This window comes from Dermatophagoides pteronyssinus, unplaced genomic scaffold (assembly GCF_027571235.1).
Source record: "Dermatophagoides pteronyssinus isolate colony J.1.1.1.1 unplaced genomic scaffold, Derpt_VIB-CSIC_2022.12 sq0012, whole genome shotgun sequence".
Lineage (NCBI taxonomy): Eukaryota > Metazoa > Arthropoda > Arachnida > Sarcoptiformes > Pyroglyphidae > Dermatophagoides > Dermatophagoides pteronyssinus.
This window is the reverse complement of record NW_027461536.1, coordinates 437,929-457,181: the sequence shown is the minus strand read 5'-3', so window position 1 is coordinate 457,181 and position 19,253 is coordinate 437,929. Positions and strand designations below refer to the sequence as shown.

Genomic DNA, 19,253 nt, shown 5'->3' with positions numbered 1-19,253 from the left:
CTGAATATAGCCTGTTTCAAACATATATTATATAGACGCAGACAGCATTTGTGTTTCAGATTTTTTTTTTTTTGAATGCAACAGATAAATTGTTGATGTGGATGTTTTTTTTAAAAAAAAAAAGTTTTGAATTTTTTTATTTTCAAAATTTTTGTTTTCTCTTTTTTAAAAAAAAAAATGCGAATATCACTGAAATAGTAGTAGCATAAATGAAAGTAAATTGGAATAGATAATCAATTTATCAATGAGAAAAACAAACAATTAATTTTCGAACCACTACCACTATGGATATGGTAGTTGTATGGCGCCCAATAACAACAACAACAACAACAGCATCATTATCATCGTGTTGTTTCAAACGCTTTTGATCTTGTTGTTGTTGTTGTTATTCTCCGTACATATACTCTGTGTTTTGCTGCTGCTGCTGTTGTTGATGATGATAATTTAAGTAATAATATTTGTGAGCAACAAGAGGATCCAAGCGAAGCAAAAAAAAAAAAAAAAAGGTTCCAACAACAAAATTTTTTGGATCTTGATGTTCGGGTTTTTGTTTCTGTTTTGTGTTGTTTTCTAACCCTCAATTATAATTTATTAATTTGGTTTTTTTTTGTCAATAACCAAATCATCGATTCAGTTTTTTATATATGAAAGTTGATCTGAATATTTATAAACGACAATTTAGCAAAACTTATTGGTGAAAAAAAATTCAAGTTTTTTCTCATATGTATAACATACGTTTTTGATGATATTTACCATTCCACAAATCTATCTTTTCTCTCTACGTTTGTGTGTGTGTTTGTGTGAGTATATTTTTGTTATTTTGTTTTAATGTAATTTTTGTTGTTGTTGAATAAATATAACGATGATGATGATAATAATAATTGATGATGGTGGTATTATTTAGATATCATATAGATGCTATGATCATCAAAAAAAATAAAATAAAATTTTTCAATCCATTTTAATGATGAGATTTCTGTTTTGGTGTGATTATGATTTTTTTTTTTTTGATTATAAAGATGAAATAATTGGATAAAATTAACGTTTTTCTTTCTTTTCTTTTCTTTTCTTAAATTTTGATTTTATAGAAGAAAAAATTTTTATTTATTTACCCTCACTAATCACCAATCATCATTATCGAAATATTACAAAAAAATAATAATAATAATATCATTTAATGGTAAATGTTGTCCTGGCTATTATTGATCAATCGTTATATTTTTTTTCCAGAAAACAAAAAACAAAAAATTTCTGTTGCATTTCTCTCTCTCTCATTTCGTATTTGAGTGTCTTGCATTTCTTCAGCAAACAAACAAAATATTAAAAAAAATTTCGTCAATCACGATTGGATTTGTTGATTCATTTTTTTTTTCTGTTTGTTTTATCCATTGTGCTGTTCAATCATCATCATCGATTGAAATCCATCATCAAAGTCATACACGTAACACACATTCACCAATAACCTTAACCAATAATCAAATCAAATCCTAAACAACATTCGAATTGTTTGTTGTTTTTTTTTTGATTTAATTATTTCTTGTTTGTTTTGTTTATTTTTTTTTTTTTTTTTGTTGTTGTTGACCAATTTTACCACCACCATACACACACACACACAAATGTGAAAATTTTGTTTTTGTTTTTGTTTTCAAAATTCAAACAAAAAAAACTAATTTGAAAATAATCAAGAAAATCCATATCCATGGCTGCTACTACAATCGTTGAAGGAACAAAATTGGCATTAAATTCATCATTAGAATTGAATAAAAATCATTCAGTCGTATTTGTAAAGCTAACCGATTCAGCATTGAAAGCAATCGAAGATTATACTTTGGCCATTTCGAAGGTAAGTTTATCATTTTTTTAAAACAAACTAATCAATCAATCAATGCAAACAAATACAGATGCTAATCATGAAACAAAAAAAAAAAATTATGAGATTAGATGTTGTCATACACACACACATCTCAATCCAATATGTAATGTATTTGCTTTCTGGTGCATCTTTTTTATAATAATCACCTAAATGTGATTTTAAAAAAGAAAAAACAAATTTATAATTAAAAAAGTATCAATTTCATAATAATAATAATAATAATAATCAGAAACAATGATCGATTAGAGCTTATAATAATAATAATATTGAAAGAAATCAAGTATTGTGTGTGTCTGTACGCGTTTTTCTACCTATATTTTGATAATATTGATTGACAATCATCAATTGGAAATGGATTTTTTTTGTTTCTTCTTATTCACTGTTGCCGTGTGTATGTAGTGTTTTTTTTTTGATTTTGTGGAAAAACAAAACAGAAACAAGAAATTTTTTTATTATTATTTATTTTTTTGCAATACAAAATTTTGTTGCTCTGGATGCAATTTCGAAAACTAATTTCTCTTTTATTTTTTATTTTTCTTGATCATATCATCATCATCATCATTGACATGTTGACCTGAAATCCTCCCCACAACAAACAACGACGTTCAAATGAAAAAAAAAACAACAGGGAAATGTATCACAAACGATTAAAAAGCCATTGATTGAACTACAGCCTAACAATTCACAGGGCGTAAGTAGAGTATATTTATTGTTGTTATATTGTTTTAAATGAGAAAAATCTATTAAAATAATAAACCTTTTGAATGATGAATGGCAAACGAAGCAACAAGTTGTTGTCGGTTGGTCGATGAGAATTATCATCGAGAAAAAAAATACTTCCGACTTTGTCTGCATGTCTTGTTTTTTTATTTTCTCCATTCAATAATCATGTTGTTTTCGTTTTCTTTTTGATATATCAACAAGCAAAAACAACAACAACAACAAAAATGAAAACAAGTTGTTGTTTCTTACCTTATTTTCTCTTTTTATATTAGATTTTCTCATTAAAATTTTTATTTTTCATATTTTTGGCTGACCACTTAAACTAATCATTTTTTTTTAATTTTGATAATAATCGAATAATAGATAATAACGATACCGAATAATAATGATCTACAATCATCAAATGATGATGATAAAAAGGCACAATGTTTTAATTTTTCAATAAAAGATATACAAAATGATGGTGGAATATTGGAATGTGTACGGCAAACATCAATGTCGATGGAATCATTGGGTAAAATAATGTTACGTATGCAGATACATGCCAATGATGATGTATATCAAAAGACCAAAGTGAAAATGGCTGTTGCGGCCGAATTGGAAAGTAAAAAATATAATACCAAAGTGATTGAATTTAGTGGACGTAAAGTGAAAGCGAAAAAACCATATACTTCAAATGCTGGAACAAAATTTACCGGAACAAATAATAATAATAATAATTCATCGACATCAACAACGGCGGGCACTAAAAATTCATCATTGGTTCGTTTCAATAAATTTACTAATAATAGTAATGGCCAATCAAAATCGACGATACCAGCTGAACATTTACGAAAAGTTCGTGATTTATTGATACAATTATTAGTGACCAAATCATGCAATAAGCCAGTGGAATTGATTCCTAAAGTACAAGAACGTTTTAAAGAGCTACCTATCGATAAACAACAGATCATACATATATTAAACACGATTGCAACATTTAAAGAAGGTATTTATCAATTGAATGAATTGGCCGTTGCTGAAGAAGCATTACAACAATTTGAAACCGAAAAACGTAATGGATCAACAAATGTTTCCATCACTGTAAATGGCGGTAACATTAATAATAATAACAGCAGTATTTCACCATTTTCTGATCATTCAGCTCGAAGTATATCATCACCAAACAGTCTAAATACATCACCGACAACAATTACTTTATCGATTCATAAACATTCTCCTTATCCTAATGGTGTTGTAACGGCAAAATCATCAATGAAACGAAGTGGGCCTGATTTTTTGACAACTACAACAGGACAGAAAAAATTTAAAAGTGATAATATCGGCCGTTCAACCACCACTGCAGCAAAATCAACATTAAATAATCAAAGTGCAATAACAGCAAGCTATTCACCATTCGATAAAGTCAATAATCACGTGGAACAACCATTACAACATGAATCACCGGATATTGCTCGTTCACAACATGCTTCGTATTTAAAATCAAGCTCTCAATTTGATGCAATTAGTCAGTTGATGAACGGTAAACCACCACCACCACCATCGTCATCATCGATGTCTAAAGAATCGAACAATGGCCATCATCATCATCATCAACAACAATCAAATCATAATCACAATCCACGGCATTTTGGTAACGGATCTGGTTCAATGAATTCGACCCCGAATTCAAGTCCCGATTCAGATATTAGTCATATTGGTAATGTTGCAAGTTCGGATTCAAGTCAGAATAATGACTCGGATGATTATCTGAGGTAAGTTCATTCATCCGAGTTTGTTAATTAAATTAATCTATTTTTATTTGGTTTAGTAAATATCCAAAAATCAAGGACATGAATCAGCTAATTCAATATAGACGTGATTTTGAGGCTGAATTTCCTGAATATAAAAAACTTTATGATTATGTTGAAGGTGTTGCACGACAATTTGAAGAATTAAAAGAACGTATACAGGCTAAAGAAGAAGAATCCGATGAATGGCATGTAAGTATAAAATCAATACAAATTTTTGTTTGTTTCATTTGATGAATTCTAATGATTTGGTTCATTTTTTTCAAAGGAATTAATTCGGCAAATATTTGAAAAATATGATGAAGTTAAAAATCGTTCCAAATATCAACGTGCACAAAAACGACTTATTTATTTACATTATAAACTATTGCATATAAAAAACCAGATTACTGAATATTATCGTAATAATGGTGGTAGTGGTGGTTATGGTTTTAGTGATAAACATCTACAACAATCATCGATTATCAATAATTCTCAGTTGAAATTATCATGATTTAATATTAAGACCGTTATTGGTGACTAGTCAATCATGGAATAATTTGCATTTGAAAAAAAAGAAACGAGAATGAATTGGATTCGGATTGATGAGAGAACAGAAACAAAACAAAACAAAAAAAAAAACAAGTGCCAATATTTGAAGATTTTATTTTCGATTAAATGCGAAAAAAATGACGCTAAAGGGAAAAGACCATTCATTCATTCATTCCATTTTTAACCAACCATTTTCGCACATCCAAAAGAAGAGAGAGATACAAACAAAGAACTGAAGATGTCTATAGATTTGATGATGATTAATATCATTAAATTAAATTATGATAAAAAGAATGATTATATTTGTTTCCTACGAAAAAAAAACTCATCTTTACCTCGTGATGATGAATTTATTATTATGCATGTTAATTGTGATATATAAAATGTTTTTTTTTTGTTGTTGGCAAATGGAAAATATTCATTTTTTTTATTGCAATTGTGTGGGTGTGAATTATATATCTTTTTGTTTTTTAAAATTATTAATTTTTTGCATAATGAATTTATCCAAAGATTGAGAAATGGATTCAATTACATCAACAATTATATAAATTGCTCTCATTATGATTTGTTTGTTTGTTTTTCCAACAAAAAAAAATTATTGATGATTAATATTTTTTAAGAATAAAGAAATTGGCTTTATTTTTTAAAATTTTTTTTATGTAAATTAAATTCAGTAAAAGGAGGGAAATAATTTTCTTTTTTTTGGAAACAAATATTAAATGGAATTAAAATCGAAACAGAATTTGATTTTCATAAGTGTATTTTTTTCAAAACATAAACTATGACATTGTTGTTGTTGTTGTTACTGGTTGTATAGAATGTAATCAGAATAATAATAACAAATAAAATAATTCGATCCTGATCAAATGGAATTATGAATTTGTTTTAGAGATACGTTCATTCATTTTTTGATGAAACTAAATTAAAAATTAAATAAATAAATAAAAAAACAAAAGAAAAATTAAAATTAAAAAACAAAAGACAAAAAACAAACAAAAAACAAAAAAATCAATCCCTAACTTTTCGAACGTTTTTGGGAAGGAACAATGACTTACTGGCATCTTTTGCTTCTTTCACAAGACGTTTAGCTATATTATCGATGCCCGAATTATTTTGAAGAAAAAATGGTCGTATAAATTTAGTGTATACATAATCGGAACCATTTCTTTCCAATGGTAAATAACACCATACAAGGAATACTACCTATAATTTTGCAAAAAAAAAGATTTAGTTCTATTTGTTTTTGGAATTTAGGTACATAAATGTTTATAATCATTATCGTGATCATCGATAAAACATACCTTAGCAAGCCAATAGAATGGAAACCAGCTAAATATAAAATCGGAAAAGAATTCAATAACGGAGAAAAAGGCAAATACAACCCAATAGGTTAGCCAACGTGTATCATCATCTTTATTACGACTTTCTAATGCTTTGATCCTAAATTTTGTTAAAAATGAGTAAAAATATAATAAAAGAAATATTTATTTTTTTTTCGAAAAAGACATACGAAACATAGGCTGGATATAAGAAACCAACAAAATTACAAATCAATTGGGCAAAATAACCGAAAATCATGTAAATCATCAAGAAAACCAAGACACCTATATATTAAAAATGGAAAAAATTTAAAAATTTAGAACCGAATTGAATTATGATGACGACGATGTTTATCATTACCTTTAGCAATGTACATTCGTTTGATACCAGTTGATTTTTCAATCATTTCCATATAGGTATTTACTTTTGTACCAGGTTGAGAAAGAAATTTTTCAATTTCAGTCATTATTTTATCGAAAATTTCAGCCATTTTTTTCTCCTTAGTTATTTTATTGGATGACAAGTATATTCAACAGAAAATTTTAAACAAAAAATGAATCAATTAATCAATCAAAGATTTTCTGCTGTTGTTTGATGGTGATTATACAGTTTTAAATGATGATAATGAATCAAAAAAAAAATTATCGACAATGACAACGACGGGAAATGAATTAAAATGCAAAAAAACAAAAAACAAAATTACATATCCAATTCACAATGCCAAATGTGGTTACTGAAAAAAATAAAACAGAGGAAAAAAACGTTTATAAATGTCCAATCTGATGTTAGCTTTTTAACGATTTGCTGTTGCGCAGTTCTTTTTTTTCAATGATGATGATGATGATGACTGACTTAACTGTGTCCACATCATGAGATCAACATTGATGCAAATAATATCGCCATCTAGTGATGAGTTTTTTTTCTCGTTAAAAATTAAAATTTTATTCAAATTTTAAAAATGAAATCAATCATTATTATAGTGGAGAAATTATTTTGATTTGAAATTATTCTTTTCATTTCGAAGAGCGGCCATCACTTCGATTGGATCATCTTTCTTTACATGTTGTTGTACGGATGTTACTTCTACACGCATAAATGGATTATATCGTCGTTCATCACCAATGGTCGATGGTATTGTTGGTCGATTTTGTTGACGACATTCTTCAGCAAAACGAATCTTTTCATCAATATCATGATTATTCGGTTCAACTTGTTTGGCAAATTTTAGATTACTCAATGTATATTCATGACCACAATAGATTTTCTTTTGGAAATGAATAAAATCAATGAAATTTATGATTAGGGAAACAAATTGAAACTTACGGAATGATCGGGTAATGAGCCAAGAATAGTAATCAATGCATCATACATTTGTTTAGCAGTACCTTCGAAAAATTTACCACAACCACCAATGAATAATGTATCTCCAGTAAAAACGGAAATATCATTATCGCATGAAATTTTATAACAAATATGACCACGTGTATGACATGGTGTATGAAGACATTCAATATTAAGACGACCTAATGATAATTTATCACCATTTTTAACGATATGATCAACACCATCAACACGATCTTCACCACCAACCACAGTTAAACCGGGTATTAATTGTAACATTTTATTATTACCACCAGCATGATCCCAATGATGATGTGTAGTTAATATGGTACGAAGATTTAGATTTTTCATTGATCGTATCAATTCAACAACTTTATCCGGTTCAACTGGATCAACAACCGCTGCATCACCACTTTGTTTATCCACAATTAGATACATATAATTATCTACTAATGCCGATATAATATGTACATCCATTGTATTCTCTTGATGACAAATCGTTTGATTATGAAAACGATTACGAAATATGGACCTAGCTGCCCAAAGTACTTCAGAAAACAAGACAACCATCATTAAAACAAACAAAACAAAACAAAAATTATAAGGAACAAAGAATTTAAAAGATTGATTTCTGGTTTTTGGTTGAACAAAATTTCTTTTATTACATCAATTTTATCGGATGGTCAATTTTTACCACAAAAAAAAGAAAATAATAATGTCTAATTTGATTCATCCACATTATCCGTTTGTAGTCCTTTGAATGAACTGATGGGAACCAATGTAACCAATGTGTACAATTTATGTACAGAATCTTCATCTTCATTACGACGTCTGGCTAAACGTACACGAACACGAAACGGTACATTTCTGATACCTTGTGACCAAATAAATTTATTTAATCGAATATCAATACGGACATCTTCGGTTGCCATTTGTTTTTGTGCAAATTTTCTGATCTCTTTGATGGCACGCGGTGCACGTTTCTTAAAGCCAACGCCATGTAATCGTTTATGCAGATGAACAGTATATTCACGGGTAATAACTTCATTTAAAGCGGATTTGCTTTTTTTATCTCCACGTGTTTTCTTGGTACTAACCATTTTCGTTTACTGCTCTTTTTGTTCAAACTAAAAAACACATATAATTAGTAGGAAAAAATTATTTTTCAACACACACAAAAATGTCTTACTTAATAAATGAATGAGGAAAAAAATGTTTTCAATCAGAAACAGAAATCAATCAATTACAATTCTTTGTTGAAGATGAAAGAAAATGTTTGACATACCTGGTTGTTTAATCAAATTCATAAACAAATTGACCGAACACGCGACACAATAAAGCAACAACACACACCATACGAAAAGAAGGAAAAAGGAAACAATTCAGACACACACACGCAAACACACATTGACAAAGCATCGCTCACAATCGATATATCGATTCCGAATAACTATAATCGTTTGCGATAGGTGGAGCCAGCTTTAAAAATAAATTTTTTTTTGTTTTGACAATTATTTAATCTTGATTATCATTAGGAGTAAAATGGAAAAAATATATGGAATTACATAAGATAAAAAAGATTTGAAATGTATGACAATATAGATGCAAACATCAATATGACTGGATAAAATGACTGAGATTTTTTTCTTGTAAATTGTGCTGTACGTATTTTACATAATTTTGAATGATTCGATTTTTTTGAAAAAAAAGTATCAAAATTATACAATTTTATTCGGCTTTCTTTTCTCCTGAATACGTTGTTCTTCGACACGATCCTCGTTGTAAGCCTGATAGACAAAAGAGAATAGTATACAATGTACAACCAATACGGCTACAATGGCCGAATAAATATTGGACCAATGATCTGTGGTAAAACTTTTGAAAAAATGATCAGAAATAAAATAGCTCATTATGGGCAATATGATCATTGAAAGGCTATAGATGATCAATTTATTTAAGGGACCCATTTTTTTCTTATTTCAATAACGATGATAGATTTCAAGATGGAACGAGTAATAAAAATTTTTTTGATTCCAAATTGTTTAATGATAACAGTGTGTTGACTTGAGAAAAATTATGAATCATCATTTATGAATGGTTCTTTGAATTGGAAAAAAAAGGAGTGGCATATATCAACGATGTGTATGTCGATGTGTCTATTTCGATACATGCTGCTAAAACAGCATCATCAACATTTAGACTTTTCCTTTTTCCGTCAGCGTTTAAACGCGTGTGGTTTTTGGTTTGGACATCGAAATTCTTTTTTTCAGAAATATTTTTTTTTGTGAATTTAAATCTACAAAATGGTAATCTAATGATTTTTTTTTGCTGAAGAGAATTTAATCTATTTTGTTTTTTAAATTTTGTTCAGGGTCGTGTCCGTACTAAGACCATCAAAAAAGCTTCACGTGTAATCATCGAAAAATATTATACACGTTTGACGATGGATTTTCATACCAACAAAAGAATATGTGAAGAAATTGCCATCATACCAAGTAAACGGCTTCGAAATCAAATTGCCGGATTTGTTACTCATCTAATGAAACGTATTCAACGTGGCCCAGTTCGTGGTATTTCAATCAAATTGCAAGAAGAGGAACGTGAACGACGTGACAATTATGTTCCAGAGGTAAGCAGAAACATTTTTTCCCTTAAAGATTTATCTATTAATTTTTCATCTTTCAATAGGTATCCGCTTTGGAAAACGCTCTGATTGAGGTTGATGCCGATACATATGCCATGTTGGAAGATTTAGGTCTAACATTGAAAAAACCGACCACATCACCGGGTGATTTTCGTTCCCGTATCTAAATGATTATGTAAATCGTTCAATTTTTTTTGATTCGAAAAAAACAATAAAAAAATTGTCAAAAAATTTAATTAGTCTTATTTATTAGCCAAATTGCTCGACAATCTTCGATCAACTTTTGTCATTTGACAATCATTATGTCGAAAAAAAGAGCCAAAGTTAATGATTTTTTTTTCGTCTATTTGTTTTAATGAATTCTGTATTCTTTGTCGATATCCAAATTTTTGTTGATCAAATCATAAGATTGATTGATTATATTTGAATTATCAAGTTTTTTTCTTTTCAAAACAAAAATAATATTCTCGAGAAATCTTTACGGGAATGCTGTATAAAGAGAAACTATAGAGAAACTTGTCCAGAAGATAAACAAATAATTTGCAATAACGATCAAAACACTCGCTAAATAATATCCAATGTTTTCATTCGTTATATCAAGTTTTCAAATTAAATCTTGATTCAGGAATTTATCTTATTTTTTTATAAAAATATGTCCGAAACTTTTAGTCGAGCATGTAAAATGAAAACTTTGCATAAAAGTTTTGTTGATCAAGAATTTAAACATGTGTAAGTGTGTTTGCTTGTGCTTGAATTTGAATTCCCATTAAACTAATTTTACGCGTAGAAAAAAAAGAATTCAGGAAATCTTGATGAAAACGCCTACGGATATAACAAAAGATGAAAAGGATATTCTGAAACGATACAAGAATTTGGTCAAACTTGTACAATCGCAACGAAAAAATCAGAGTCTGCGTAAAGAACGTGAACAAGAAATTGAAGACGATATCAGTACATTACGATTTAAATGTTCGCAATTAGTCGAACTGATTCGTTCCAGTAAACATATTGTTCTTTATACGGGTGCCGGTATTAGTACATCAGCATCGATACCTGATTATCGTGGTCCGAATGGTGTATGGACTCGTATCAAAAATGGTCATAACACTCCCGATGTTAATGATTTAGTTTTTTCTGGTAAATAATTCTAATGAATTTGAATTTTCAATGTTTTCCTTATCACGGTATCTAATTTGCTATCAGAACCAACATTCACGCACATGGCCATTGTATCATTAGTGCAAACAGGATATAGTCAAGCATGTTGTATCGCAAAATTGTGATGGACTTCATCTACGTAGTGGCATACCAGCCAATCGTCTATCCGAAATTCATGGTAATATGTACATAGAAGTTTGTCGTAATTGTAAAACATCATACATACGTTCATTCGATGTGACGGAAAAGACTGCCCTACGACGACATGAAACCGGTCGACGATGTCATCGATGCCCTTCCAATGTTGGAAAATTAATTGATACGATTGTACATTTCGGTGAAAAAGGTAAACTAAAACATCCATTACAATGGGAAGCTGCTGCAAATGAAGCACAAAAAGCCGATCTAATTATCTGTATGGGAAGTAGTCTGAAAATATTACGTAAATATGCTTGTCTTTGGCCACGAAATAAGAAAACAAACAAATTGGTTATCATAAATCTACAATGGACACCAAAAGATTCACAGGCAACGATAAAAATCAACGGAAAATGTGATATGGTCATGACAGAATTGATGACAATGTTGAACATACCTGTCATACCATATGAAAAAGATGATGATTATGTTCATCGAAATTCCATACCATTACGATCGGATGAAGAATTTACATGTAATCGAATCCGTTTGGAACAATTATTTAAAAATGAAATTGATTACGAAAAAATAAACACAATGCAACCAGCTTGGTTTGGAAAAGGTGTACGAAAGAAATGATTTTTTTTTCACTGAACATTATTTATTTATTTTCATTAATAAAAATTTTATAAGATTTTTTTCTGTGTTTTTAATTATTGAGATGATGATTTTTTAATCTTATCCAAACGATTTTGAAAATCATCAACAACATGTTGAATGTTGGTAACTTTATCAAACATTTCTTGAAGATTTTTAAGATTTTGATTATTATTATCCAATGTAGTTTTGATTTCATTTTGCATTGTTTCCATTGCCGTCATTGTATTGGAAAATCTGGAAGCATGATCTTGTAAATCATTCAAAACTTGTAATCGCTCCAAAATGTTTGGCAATAAAGGACGATTTTGATCAATTTTTACATAATGATTATAAATTTCATTCAATTTATCTTCTTTATCCAATTCCGTTAATGTGGATTTTTTATCCTGAATTTGATTCAATTTATCAATGATTAATTGAAGACGTGCATCCATACGATCTAATGATGAATAATCAAGTTGAACAATTTTATTACTTAAATTGATTACAATATCCATAATTGATTGATCATTTAAATAATTGTTTAGTAATGGATGTGATGAATCTTTGATTGTTTCATTAAGGCCTAATGTTGATTCGATTTTTTTCATTCGTTGTTCCAATGCATTGATACGAGCCAATTCTAAAATTTCTTCTTTATCAGGTTTTTGATATAATTCATAGATAATTGGTTCATTATTGCCGGTATTATCCAATGATACACGGCCAATATCTTTAACCAATTGTGATGTGTCAAGCTTTTTGAAACAAACATCATGTAGATTCGACAGATTAGTAAATAAATTTTCAATATCTTTAGGTAATGAATCACCGTCAGATTGAGATTTTTCATTCGATTGAATCGAATGTTTAAGATCTTCAATTTCAGCCTTAATTTGTTTATATTTTTCAACTAATGAAACATTTGATTCAGATTTATTTGTCGATTCAGATAATGATTGATGTGAATCAGCAACAGCAAATTTATTGAATGCATCAACACTATTCGATGGTATAATTTCGATCGATGCATCTTGGATTGGTTGTTGCTGTTGTTGTTGAATACGATCAGCTTCGGGAAGATCATCCGTTTCATATACATCAGGTTCACCGGATGCAATGAATGGTAGATTAGCATATTTTGATGTTGAACTCATGATTAATTAATTCGGTAAAAAAAAATTCTTAAAATAAATGTTTTGTTACACCTAAAATCAAAAAAAAGTTGTGTCATTATTACCTGTCATCTGTGGATAGATCAGTCTGTTTGATAGAAAAACACGTTTTCTATAAAAATAATTTTATTTAATCATTTAACAAGCATGGATGGTAAGTTTTTTTTTGAATTTGAATTTTATTAAAAACAATTAATTATTGCATAAAAATAGTTGGGAAAAAGAAACCAGATAAATTGTCACGAAATATTAAACGATCACGTTTAATCATTCGTAATTTATCATTCAAAGCGACTGAAGAAGATTTACGTAAATTATTCTCGTCATACGGTGAAATTGTTGATATAAATTTGCCGAAAAATTCAAATGGAAAAATCAAAGGATTTGCTTTTCTTGCTTTCGATAATGTACGATCATCGTTGAAAGCGATCAAATTTTTAAATGGTAAAAAACATTTCAATCGTACGATAGCTGTTGATTTTGCCGTTTCAAAGGATTTATACGTCAAACACCAGGAGAAAGAAAATCAAGAACAAACGAATGATAGCCAGCCAACGGATGATGATAAAAATGATGACACTGTTGATGACAACATCGATGATGTCGATAAAGACGAAGACAATGACGATAACGACGATGAAGATGACGATAATGAGGATGAGGATGATGAACGACCGAAGAAACGTCGAGTACGAAGTGATGTAAATGAAGGAAAAACTATTTTCATTCGTAATATCGATCTCGAAACGAACGAAGAATCTCTGGAGAATGTGTTCAAATCGTTTGGTCCTGTGGACTATTGCCGCATTTGTTATGATGATTACAGTGGTAAATCTAAAGGATCCGCATTTATTAAATTCAAAAATCTTGATGATGCTCAACAATGTCTGAATGAATCAAACATTCCAGAAAATAGTCGATTTTATTTAGATGGAAAGCAATTGATTGTCACAAAAGCTGTTAATCGTAATCAATTAGAAGAGATAAGAGATGCAAATCATCATAAACATAAAGATAAACGAAATCTTTATCTAGCAAAAGAAGGTCTAATCTATCCGGATTCACCTGCAGCCGTTGGAGTTTCGGCTACTGATCTAAAAAAACGACTATCTTTAGAGGAAAAGAAGCGAAAATTATTACAGAATCTTCATTATTTTATTTCGGATCGAAGACTTTGCATACATAATCTACCCGGCAATTATGATGACATGAAATTACGAAAATTATTCACCACAGCTGCCAAAGATAAAAATGCCCGCATTCTATGGGTAATACACAATCAATCGATATTGTATTGTATAATATAATTTTTTATCCATTTTGAAATTTCTAGGCTAAAGTAATGCGTAATCGTAGCCGAATAGATCAACAAAAATTTGGTTCATCTAAAGGTTTTGGTTTTGTTGAATTTGAACAACATAAACATGCATTGAATGCATTAAGATATTTGAATAATAATCCGGAAATATTTACAGCCGATAAAAGGCCTATCGTTGAATTTTCTATTGAGAATAAAGTAGCTTTGAATAGGAAAAAATATCGTCAAATCAAGCAGGAAAAAATGAAAAATGGTCAATCGAATATTTCAGCGAAGGAAACTAACAAAAATCTTCATCATCGTCATTGCCGTCCGAACAACAACTTTCATCAAATTCGTACGGTGGTGTTGAAGCCAAACCATTCGAAAAGAATGAAAAAGTTCCGAAATTGAGAATGAATAGAAGAAAAATTTTGGAACAAAAGAAAAAATTGAAATCAATGAAAACGAAAACAACATTGACGAAAAAGAATGAAATTATCAAAACGAATCAAAGTGAAAAAGCGAAAAAACAAAAATCTAAACGGCCAATCGAAGCGGATGAATTCGAAACAAAACATTTGTTAAAACGGCAAAAAAATCGCAATAATTTCATTATGACAACCAACGATTCTGATATGGCAGTAATCAATCAAAAACGAAAATGGTTTATTCAATAATGTATTAAGATTTTTGTTTGTTTTTTTTTCATTGAATAATATTAAAAGATATTTAAAGAAAAAAGAAATTATTTTCTGTTTAACAAATATTATAAACAAGTTTAAGAATTGGTTGCTGTAATAAAAGACGAATTTGAAGCGCACGTGGATTTTGGCTATTTTTTCCGATTCGTATTTCACCACGTATCGATTGACCGGCTGCAACAAGAATCGGTTCTTTTAATGGAAATATTGTCTGTTTCCAATGTGTAGGCTCAGCAAATGGTGATGTACTTAATATAATTAATTTTGTCATTGAATCAAAATAACAATCAAACCAGCCAACAAATCCATGAATAGTTTTATCATTTTTAAAATGAAATTCAAATGTTGATGATAATTCGTTGGCAAAATCTGTTATTGGGCATGAAATCAGATCGAAATCGAAAATTTTTTCCGCTGCTGAACAGATATTTTCCGGCGATATTAGATCGACAGTTGCTTCCTTTGTAACATCGGTAATCATTGAAGACATATCAAAACCGTATACATCATTCCAGAAATCGATATTATTTTCATAGAAATTACAATCGGAAAAAGTGGATAAAAATATTTTACAACGACTCGGTAATAAGGCTCCTTGTGGCTGTAATAGATGATCACGTGCATACAATACGGTATCAAGCATTCCTTCGAATAGAAGAAAATAGCCCATCCATTCGGAAATGATTATATCATATTTGGTTTGGTAGAGATAATTTTTCAAAATCTAATCGTTCTAATTTACCACGTACAACACGAATAGTTTGTTCATAACCATTTTCAATGATAATTGATCGAGCATTATTAACAATATCACTATGATCAACAGCGACAACTAATTTGGCACCTGCTTTTGCAGCAAACAATGATAATATACCGGTACCACAACCAATATCCAATACTGTTTTGCCAATAAATAATGAACTATTCTCAATTATAGCATCTTGATAGGCTAATGTTCTCGGTTTATCAGCCAACATTGTATGATGGATAGAAAAATGTGAATAAGAATCCATATAAGTACTATCGGATTGTTCATCCAAATTCGCAACATTATTTTCAATTTTAATAACATCACCACCATCGGATTGTTGTTGTTCAATAAACAGATTACGCATCTGTCTCATATCATTTTGAGCATCATTCAATTTTCCTTTCAATTCGATGATTATATTAGTTAATTTTTCTTTTGATAATTTATCACAAATATTTTTCAATTCTACACTTGAAATATTCATGATGTTCATTTGTTCATCATCATCCTCATCATCATTGCCATCATTAATTTCACCGTCATAATCTATGATTATAATTAAGAATATATAACTAAACTTTAATTTTAAAAAAAATCAAAACAAACCAAACATAAGAAAATTATCATCTTCCATAGTTGGTTTCAGGTATTCATCTTTATCGAATAATCGATCAACGATAATTGTTTCAACATTTGTAGCTAAAATTTGTTTGATTCGAATATAATTCACAAGTTTAATAAAATCAAATGTTTCTAGATGATGTTTACGACAAATATCAATCAAATCAATATGATGATTTGGTTGGATATGTTCATCAAACATTTTTTGATGTGTGGAAGTATAATGATCACAAAATAAACATTTAATATTGAATTCTAATGGTTCTTCCTGTTCGATATAATCATTTTCATCACCCGAGGATGATGATGATGATGATAATGATAATTCGTCATCCATTGTTAAACGATTACAAATCAATTTAGTTTTTTAAAAAAATATAAAAATAAGATTTTCGTTTCGAAGATTTTCATCACGTTTCCAAACTTTTAACGCAATACATGTGATATCATCATCATCCGAAAATACAATTTCATTAATAGATGGGGCCACTTTATACTTCTAAACGAGTTGATTTTTTTTCGATCAATATTTTTTTCTTGATGGAATTTTTATGAATATTTTATTTGCACAAAATGTACAACACCGATTCTAATGTGGATGATGAGGATCAAAAGGTTTGTACAATTATGAAAAATGAAAAAACAATCATTTTGTTAGCAAAAAGTGATTGCCATCATCATTTTTTACCTGATAATGAATATTCGATTGAAATTAAAAGAAAATTTGGTCAATCGATTCAAACATATTTTATTTCACCGATTCAATTCGATTTCATTAATATTGTCGAACTTGGTGAACTGCTGACACGATCAGATCAATGGTCAGGTATCATTTTGACTAGTAAACGTTGTATTGATGCACTAATCATGTCGATCAAAATGATTCCCGATTCGGTTATGAATTCATTAAAGAAATTAACATTTTTTACTGTTGGAACATCAACAAGATCATATCTTTTGGAAAAATTACAAATCAATTCAAAAGGATATCATACAGGAAATTCGGAAGATTTAGCTCAATTTATTGTTGAACAATATGAAACATTTGATAAATCAAAATCATTATTATATCCATGTAGTCAGATACGAACTGATCCTTTAATGAAAACATTATCCAAGCATAATATTTCCGTTCGAGAGATTCATTGTTACATTACAATGGCAAATCAAAATCTTGATAATGATTTTCAAAAATTTAAAACATTCATTTCGACAACATTTACGATGATGATGGATAGAATTCTATTGCCTGTAGTATTTTTTAGTCCATCCGGTGTAGATAATCTATATGATTATCTGCAAAAATATCTTCACAACGATGATGATGAATTTTCTAAAAAAATTCATTTACGATACATAGCATTTGGTCGTCAAACAGCACAACGAATTGAATCGAAAAATTTAAATGTTTGGTTTACGGTTTCTGTACCGACAGCAAAATCATTAGCTGAAGATTTATATCGTAAAATTATGACAACAACAAATAACTAATAACGAATTTTCTTTTTCTTTCATTTTATTTAATTTCATAAATACTAATTTGTATCATCATATCAGGATAATCAAAAAAATGTTGAGAAAAAATCTGAACACAAAATAATGCTGGAAAAATGGTTGAATAAAAATTTTCGTATAAAATTATCGGATAATCGTATTATTGTTGGCGTATTTCTTTGTACTGATTGTCATCAGAATATTATACTTGGTTCAAGTCTTGAATTTCTTAATGGTAAGTTTGTTTGTATGTTCATTGTCGATTATTGATTAATTCGAAATGATTTTCGTTATTCTCTGTTTGTTTATCTTGATAATCATGAAGATGATGATGAAGATCCTCGTTTACTTGGCCTGGCCATGGTACCTGGTGAACATATAATGTCCATATGTGTTGATGAAATTGAACCGATTTCGTAAATTTTGAATAAATTTTTTTTTTTTTGAAAAAAATCAAAATCTCACATTAGCGCCATCTATAGTGGAGTGGATTTTTTTAGTTGAAAGTTTTTTTGTGTTTTGTCGAACGACAACAGCCATCAACGAAAAAAAATGTCTTGTTTTTGTCAAAAGATTTAATCATAAACCATCAAATTTTTTTTATCCATTTCATAATTTAATTATAATTTTAATTATTTTATTTAACATTTTTGATTTTCGAGAACATTTTTATATATGATGGATCCATCAATGAATCCGATTGAAAATCTTCATCAAAACAATAATAGTGTTGATGTATTTTTCGATTCAATTAATCAGATGTCTAATCTATTGAATACTGGATTAAGTGAAGAACAATTATCGATTGTAATTGAATTATTAAATTATGGTGTAAACGCTGAACAATTGGCTCGATTAATTATACAATTAAGAAATAAGGCACAACATGATCATCAAATGATTAATTTTATGTTTGATAATATTAACTAAATCAATGTATATTGTCATAATTAATTGTATAAATCTTTTCTGACAAAGTCATTATTTTTCTTATTTGAATTTAAAATAATATTTCCATTCAATTAAATAAAATTCATTAAAATAATCAGATCTT

The 19,253-nt window shown here is 29.0% G+C and overlaps 12 protein-coding genes across 13 annotated transcripts; 7 read left to right on the top strand and 5 right to left on the bottom strand.

The window, feature by feature from the left end:
- Window positions 1-1,094: 1,094 nt before the first annotated feature.
- On the top strand, window positions 1,095-6,962 carry LOC113796377 (uncharacterized). The gene is made up of 5 exons (XM_027346648.2): window positions 1,095-1,843; window positions 2,502-2,564; window positions 2,960-4,350; window positions 4,407-4,578; window positions 4,655-6,962. Exons 1-5 carry the CDS (start codon window positions 1,700-1,702, stop codon window positions 4,877-4,879), a joined length of 1,995 nt encoding a protein of 664 aa, XP_027202449.1. The 5' UTR covers window positions 1,095-1,699; the 3' UTR covers window positions 4,880-6,962.
- On the bottom strand, window positions 5,527-6,732 carry LOC113796386 (receptor expression-enhancing protein 5-like). Its single transcript, XM_027346656.2, has 5 exons — window positions 6,598-6,732; window positions 6,428-6,521; window positions 6,219-6,357; window positions 5,973-6,120; window positions 5,527-5,834 (listed from the first exon to the last, which is right to left on the bottom strand). The coding sequence occupies exons 1-5, from the start codon at window positions 6,725-6,727 to the stop codon at window positions 5,815-5,817; spliced, it is 531 nt and encodes a 176-aa protein (XP_027202457.1). The 5' UTR covers window positions 6,728-6,732; the 3' UTR covers window positions 5,527-5,814.
- A 189-nt stretch (window positions 6,963-7,151) lies between the features above and the next one.
- Window positions 7,152-9,292, bottom strand: tzn (hydroxyacylglutathione hydrolase tenzing norgay). 2 transcript variants are annotated; one of them, XM_027346653.2, is made up of 3 exons: window positions 8,864-9,292; window positions 7,561-8,126; window positions 7,152-7,501 (listed from the first exon to the last, which is right to left on the bottom strand). In XM_027346653.2, exons 1-3 carry the CDS (start codon window positions 8,883-8,885, stop codon window positions 7,226-7,228), a joined length of 864 nt encoding a protein of 287 aa, XP_027202454.1. In that variant the 5' UTR covers window positions 8,886-9,292; the 3' UTR covers window positions 7,152-7,225. The 2 variants fall into 2 exon arrangements, with proteins under 2 accessions (XP_027202454.1, XP_075677810.1); XM_075821695.1 differs by lacking the exon at window positions 8,864-9,292 and having other exon boundaries at window positions 7,561-8,163.
- On the bottom strand, window positions 8,207-8,705 carry RpL31 (ribosomal protein L31). The gene has a single exon (XM_075821698.1). It carries the CDS (start codon window positions 8,676-8,678, stop codon window positions 8,298-8,300), a length of 381 nt encoding a protein of 126 aa, XP_075677813.1. The 5' UTR covers window positions 8,679-8,705; the 3' UTR covers window positions 8,207-8,297.
- A 444-nt stretch (window positions 9,293-9,736) lies between the features above and the next one.
- Window positions 9,737-10,951, top strand: RpS17 (ribosomal protein S17). The gene is made up of 3 exons (XM_027346657.2): window positions 9,737-9,884; window positions 9,950-10,207; window positions 10,267-10,951. Exons 1-3 carry the CDS (start codon window positions 9,882-9,884, stop codon window positions 10,387-10,389), a joined length of 384 nt encoding a protein of 127 aa, XP_027202458.1. The 5' UTR covers window positions 9,737-9,881; the 3' UTR covers window positions 10,390-10,951.
- Window positions 10,863-12,216, top strand: LOC142645463 (NAD-dependent protein deacetylase sirtuin-7-like). The gene is given in 4 exon segments (XM_075821692.1): window positions 10,863-10,951; window positions 11,010-11,359; window positions 11,426-11,481; window positions 11,483-12,216. Coding segments are annotated over 4 exon segments (1,158 nt in total). The 5' UTR covers window positions 10,863-10,874; the 3' UTR covers window positions 12,158-12,216.
- Window positions 12,183-13,314, bottom strand: DCTN2-p50 (dynactin subunit 2). The gene has a single exon (XM_075821693.1). It carries the CDS (start codon window positions 13,312-13,314, stop codon window positions 12,232-12,234), a length of 1,083 nt encoding a protein of 360 aa, XP_075677808.1. The 3' UTR covers window positions 12,183-12,231.
- A 75-nt stretch (window positions 13,315-13,389) lies between these two features.
- On the top strand, window positions 13,390-15,377 carry LOC113796379 (RNA-binding protein 28-like). Its single transcript, XM_027346650.2, is given in 4 exon segments — window positions 13,390-13,486; window positions 13,546-14,600; window positions 14,666-14,930; window positions 14,933-15,377. Coding segments are annotated over 4 exon segments (1,704 nt in total). The 5' UTR covers window positions 13,390-13,479; the 3' UTR covers window positions 15,310-15,377.
- Window positions 15,275-17,153, bottom strand: LOC113796380 (protein arginine N-methyltransferase 1-like). Its single transcript, XM_027346651.2, is given in 3 exon segments — window positions 15,275-16,034; window positions 16,036-16,630; window positions 16,691-17,153. Coding segments are annotated over 3 exon segments (1,593 nt in total). The 5' UTR covers window positions 17,043-17,153; the 3' UTR covers window positions 15,275-15,388.
- Window positions 17,154-17,168: 15 nt separating this feature from the next.
- Sbat (LSMD1 domain-containing protein Sbat) lies at window positions 17,169-18,844 on the top strand. The gene is made up of 3 exons (XM_027346658.2): window positions 17,169-17,320; window positions 18,263-18,434; window positions 18,525-18,844. Exons 1-3 carry the CDS (start codon window positions 17,279-17,281, stop codon window positions 18,617-18,619), a joined length of 309 nt encoding a protein of 102 aa, XP_027202459.1. The 5' UTR covers window positions 17,169-17,278; the 3' UTR covers window positions 18,620-18,844.
- On the top strand, window positions 17,327-18,256 carry LOC142645464 (uroporphyrinogen-III synthase-like). Its single transcript, XM_075821696.1, has one exon. It carries the CDS (start codon window positions 17,333-17,335, stop codon window positions 18,194-18,196), a length of 864 nt encoding a protein of 287 aa, XP_075677811.1. The 5' UTR covers window positions 17,327-17,332; the 3' UTR covers window positions 18,197-18,256.
- A 30-nt stretch (window positions 18,845-18,874) lies between the features above and the next one.
- Window positions 18,875-19,247, top strand: Mzt1 (Mitotic spindle organizing protein 1). The gene has a single exon (XM_027346659.2). The coding sequence runs from the start codon at window positions 18,875-18,877 to the stop codon at window positions 19,127-19,129; it is 255 nt and encodes an 84-aa protein (XP_027202460.1). The 3' UTR covers window positions 19,130-19,247.
- Window positions 19,248-19,253: the final 6 nt, after the last annotated feature.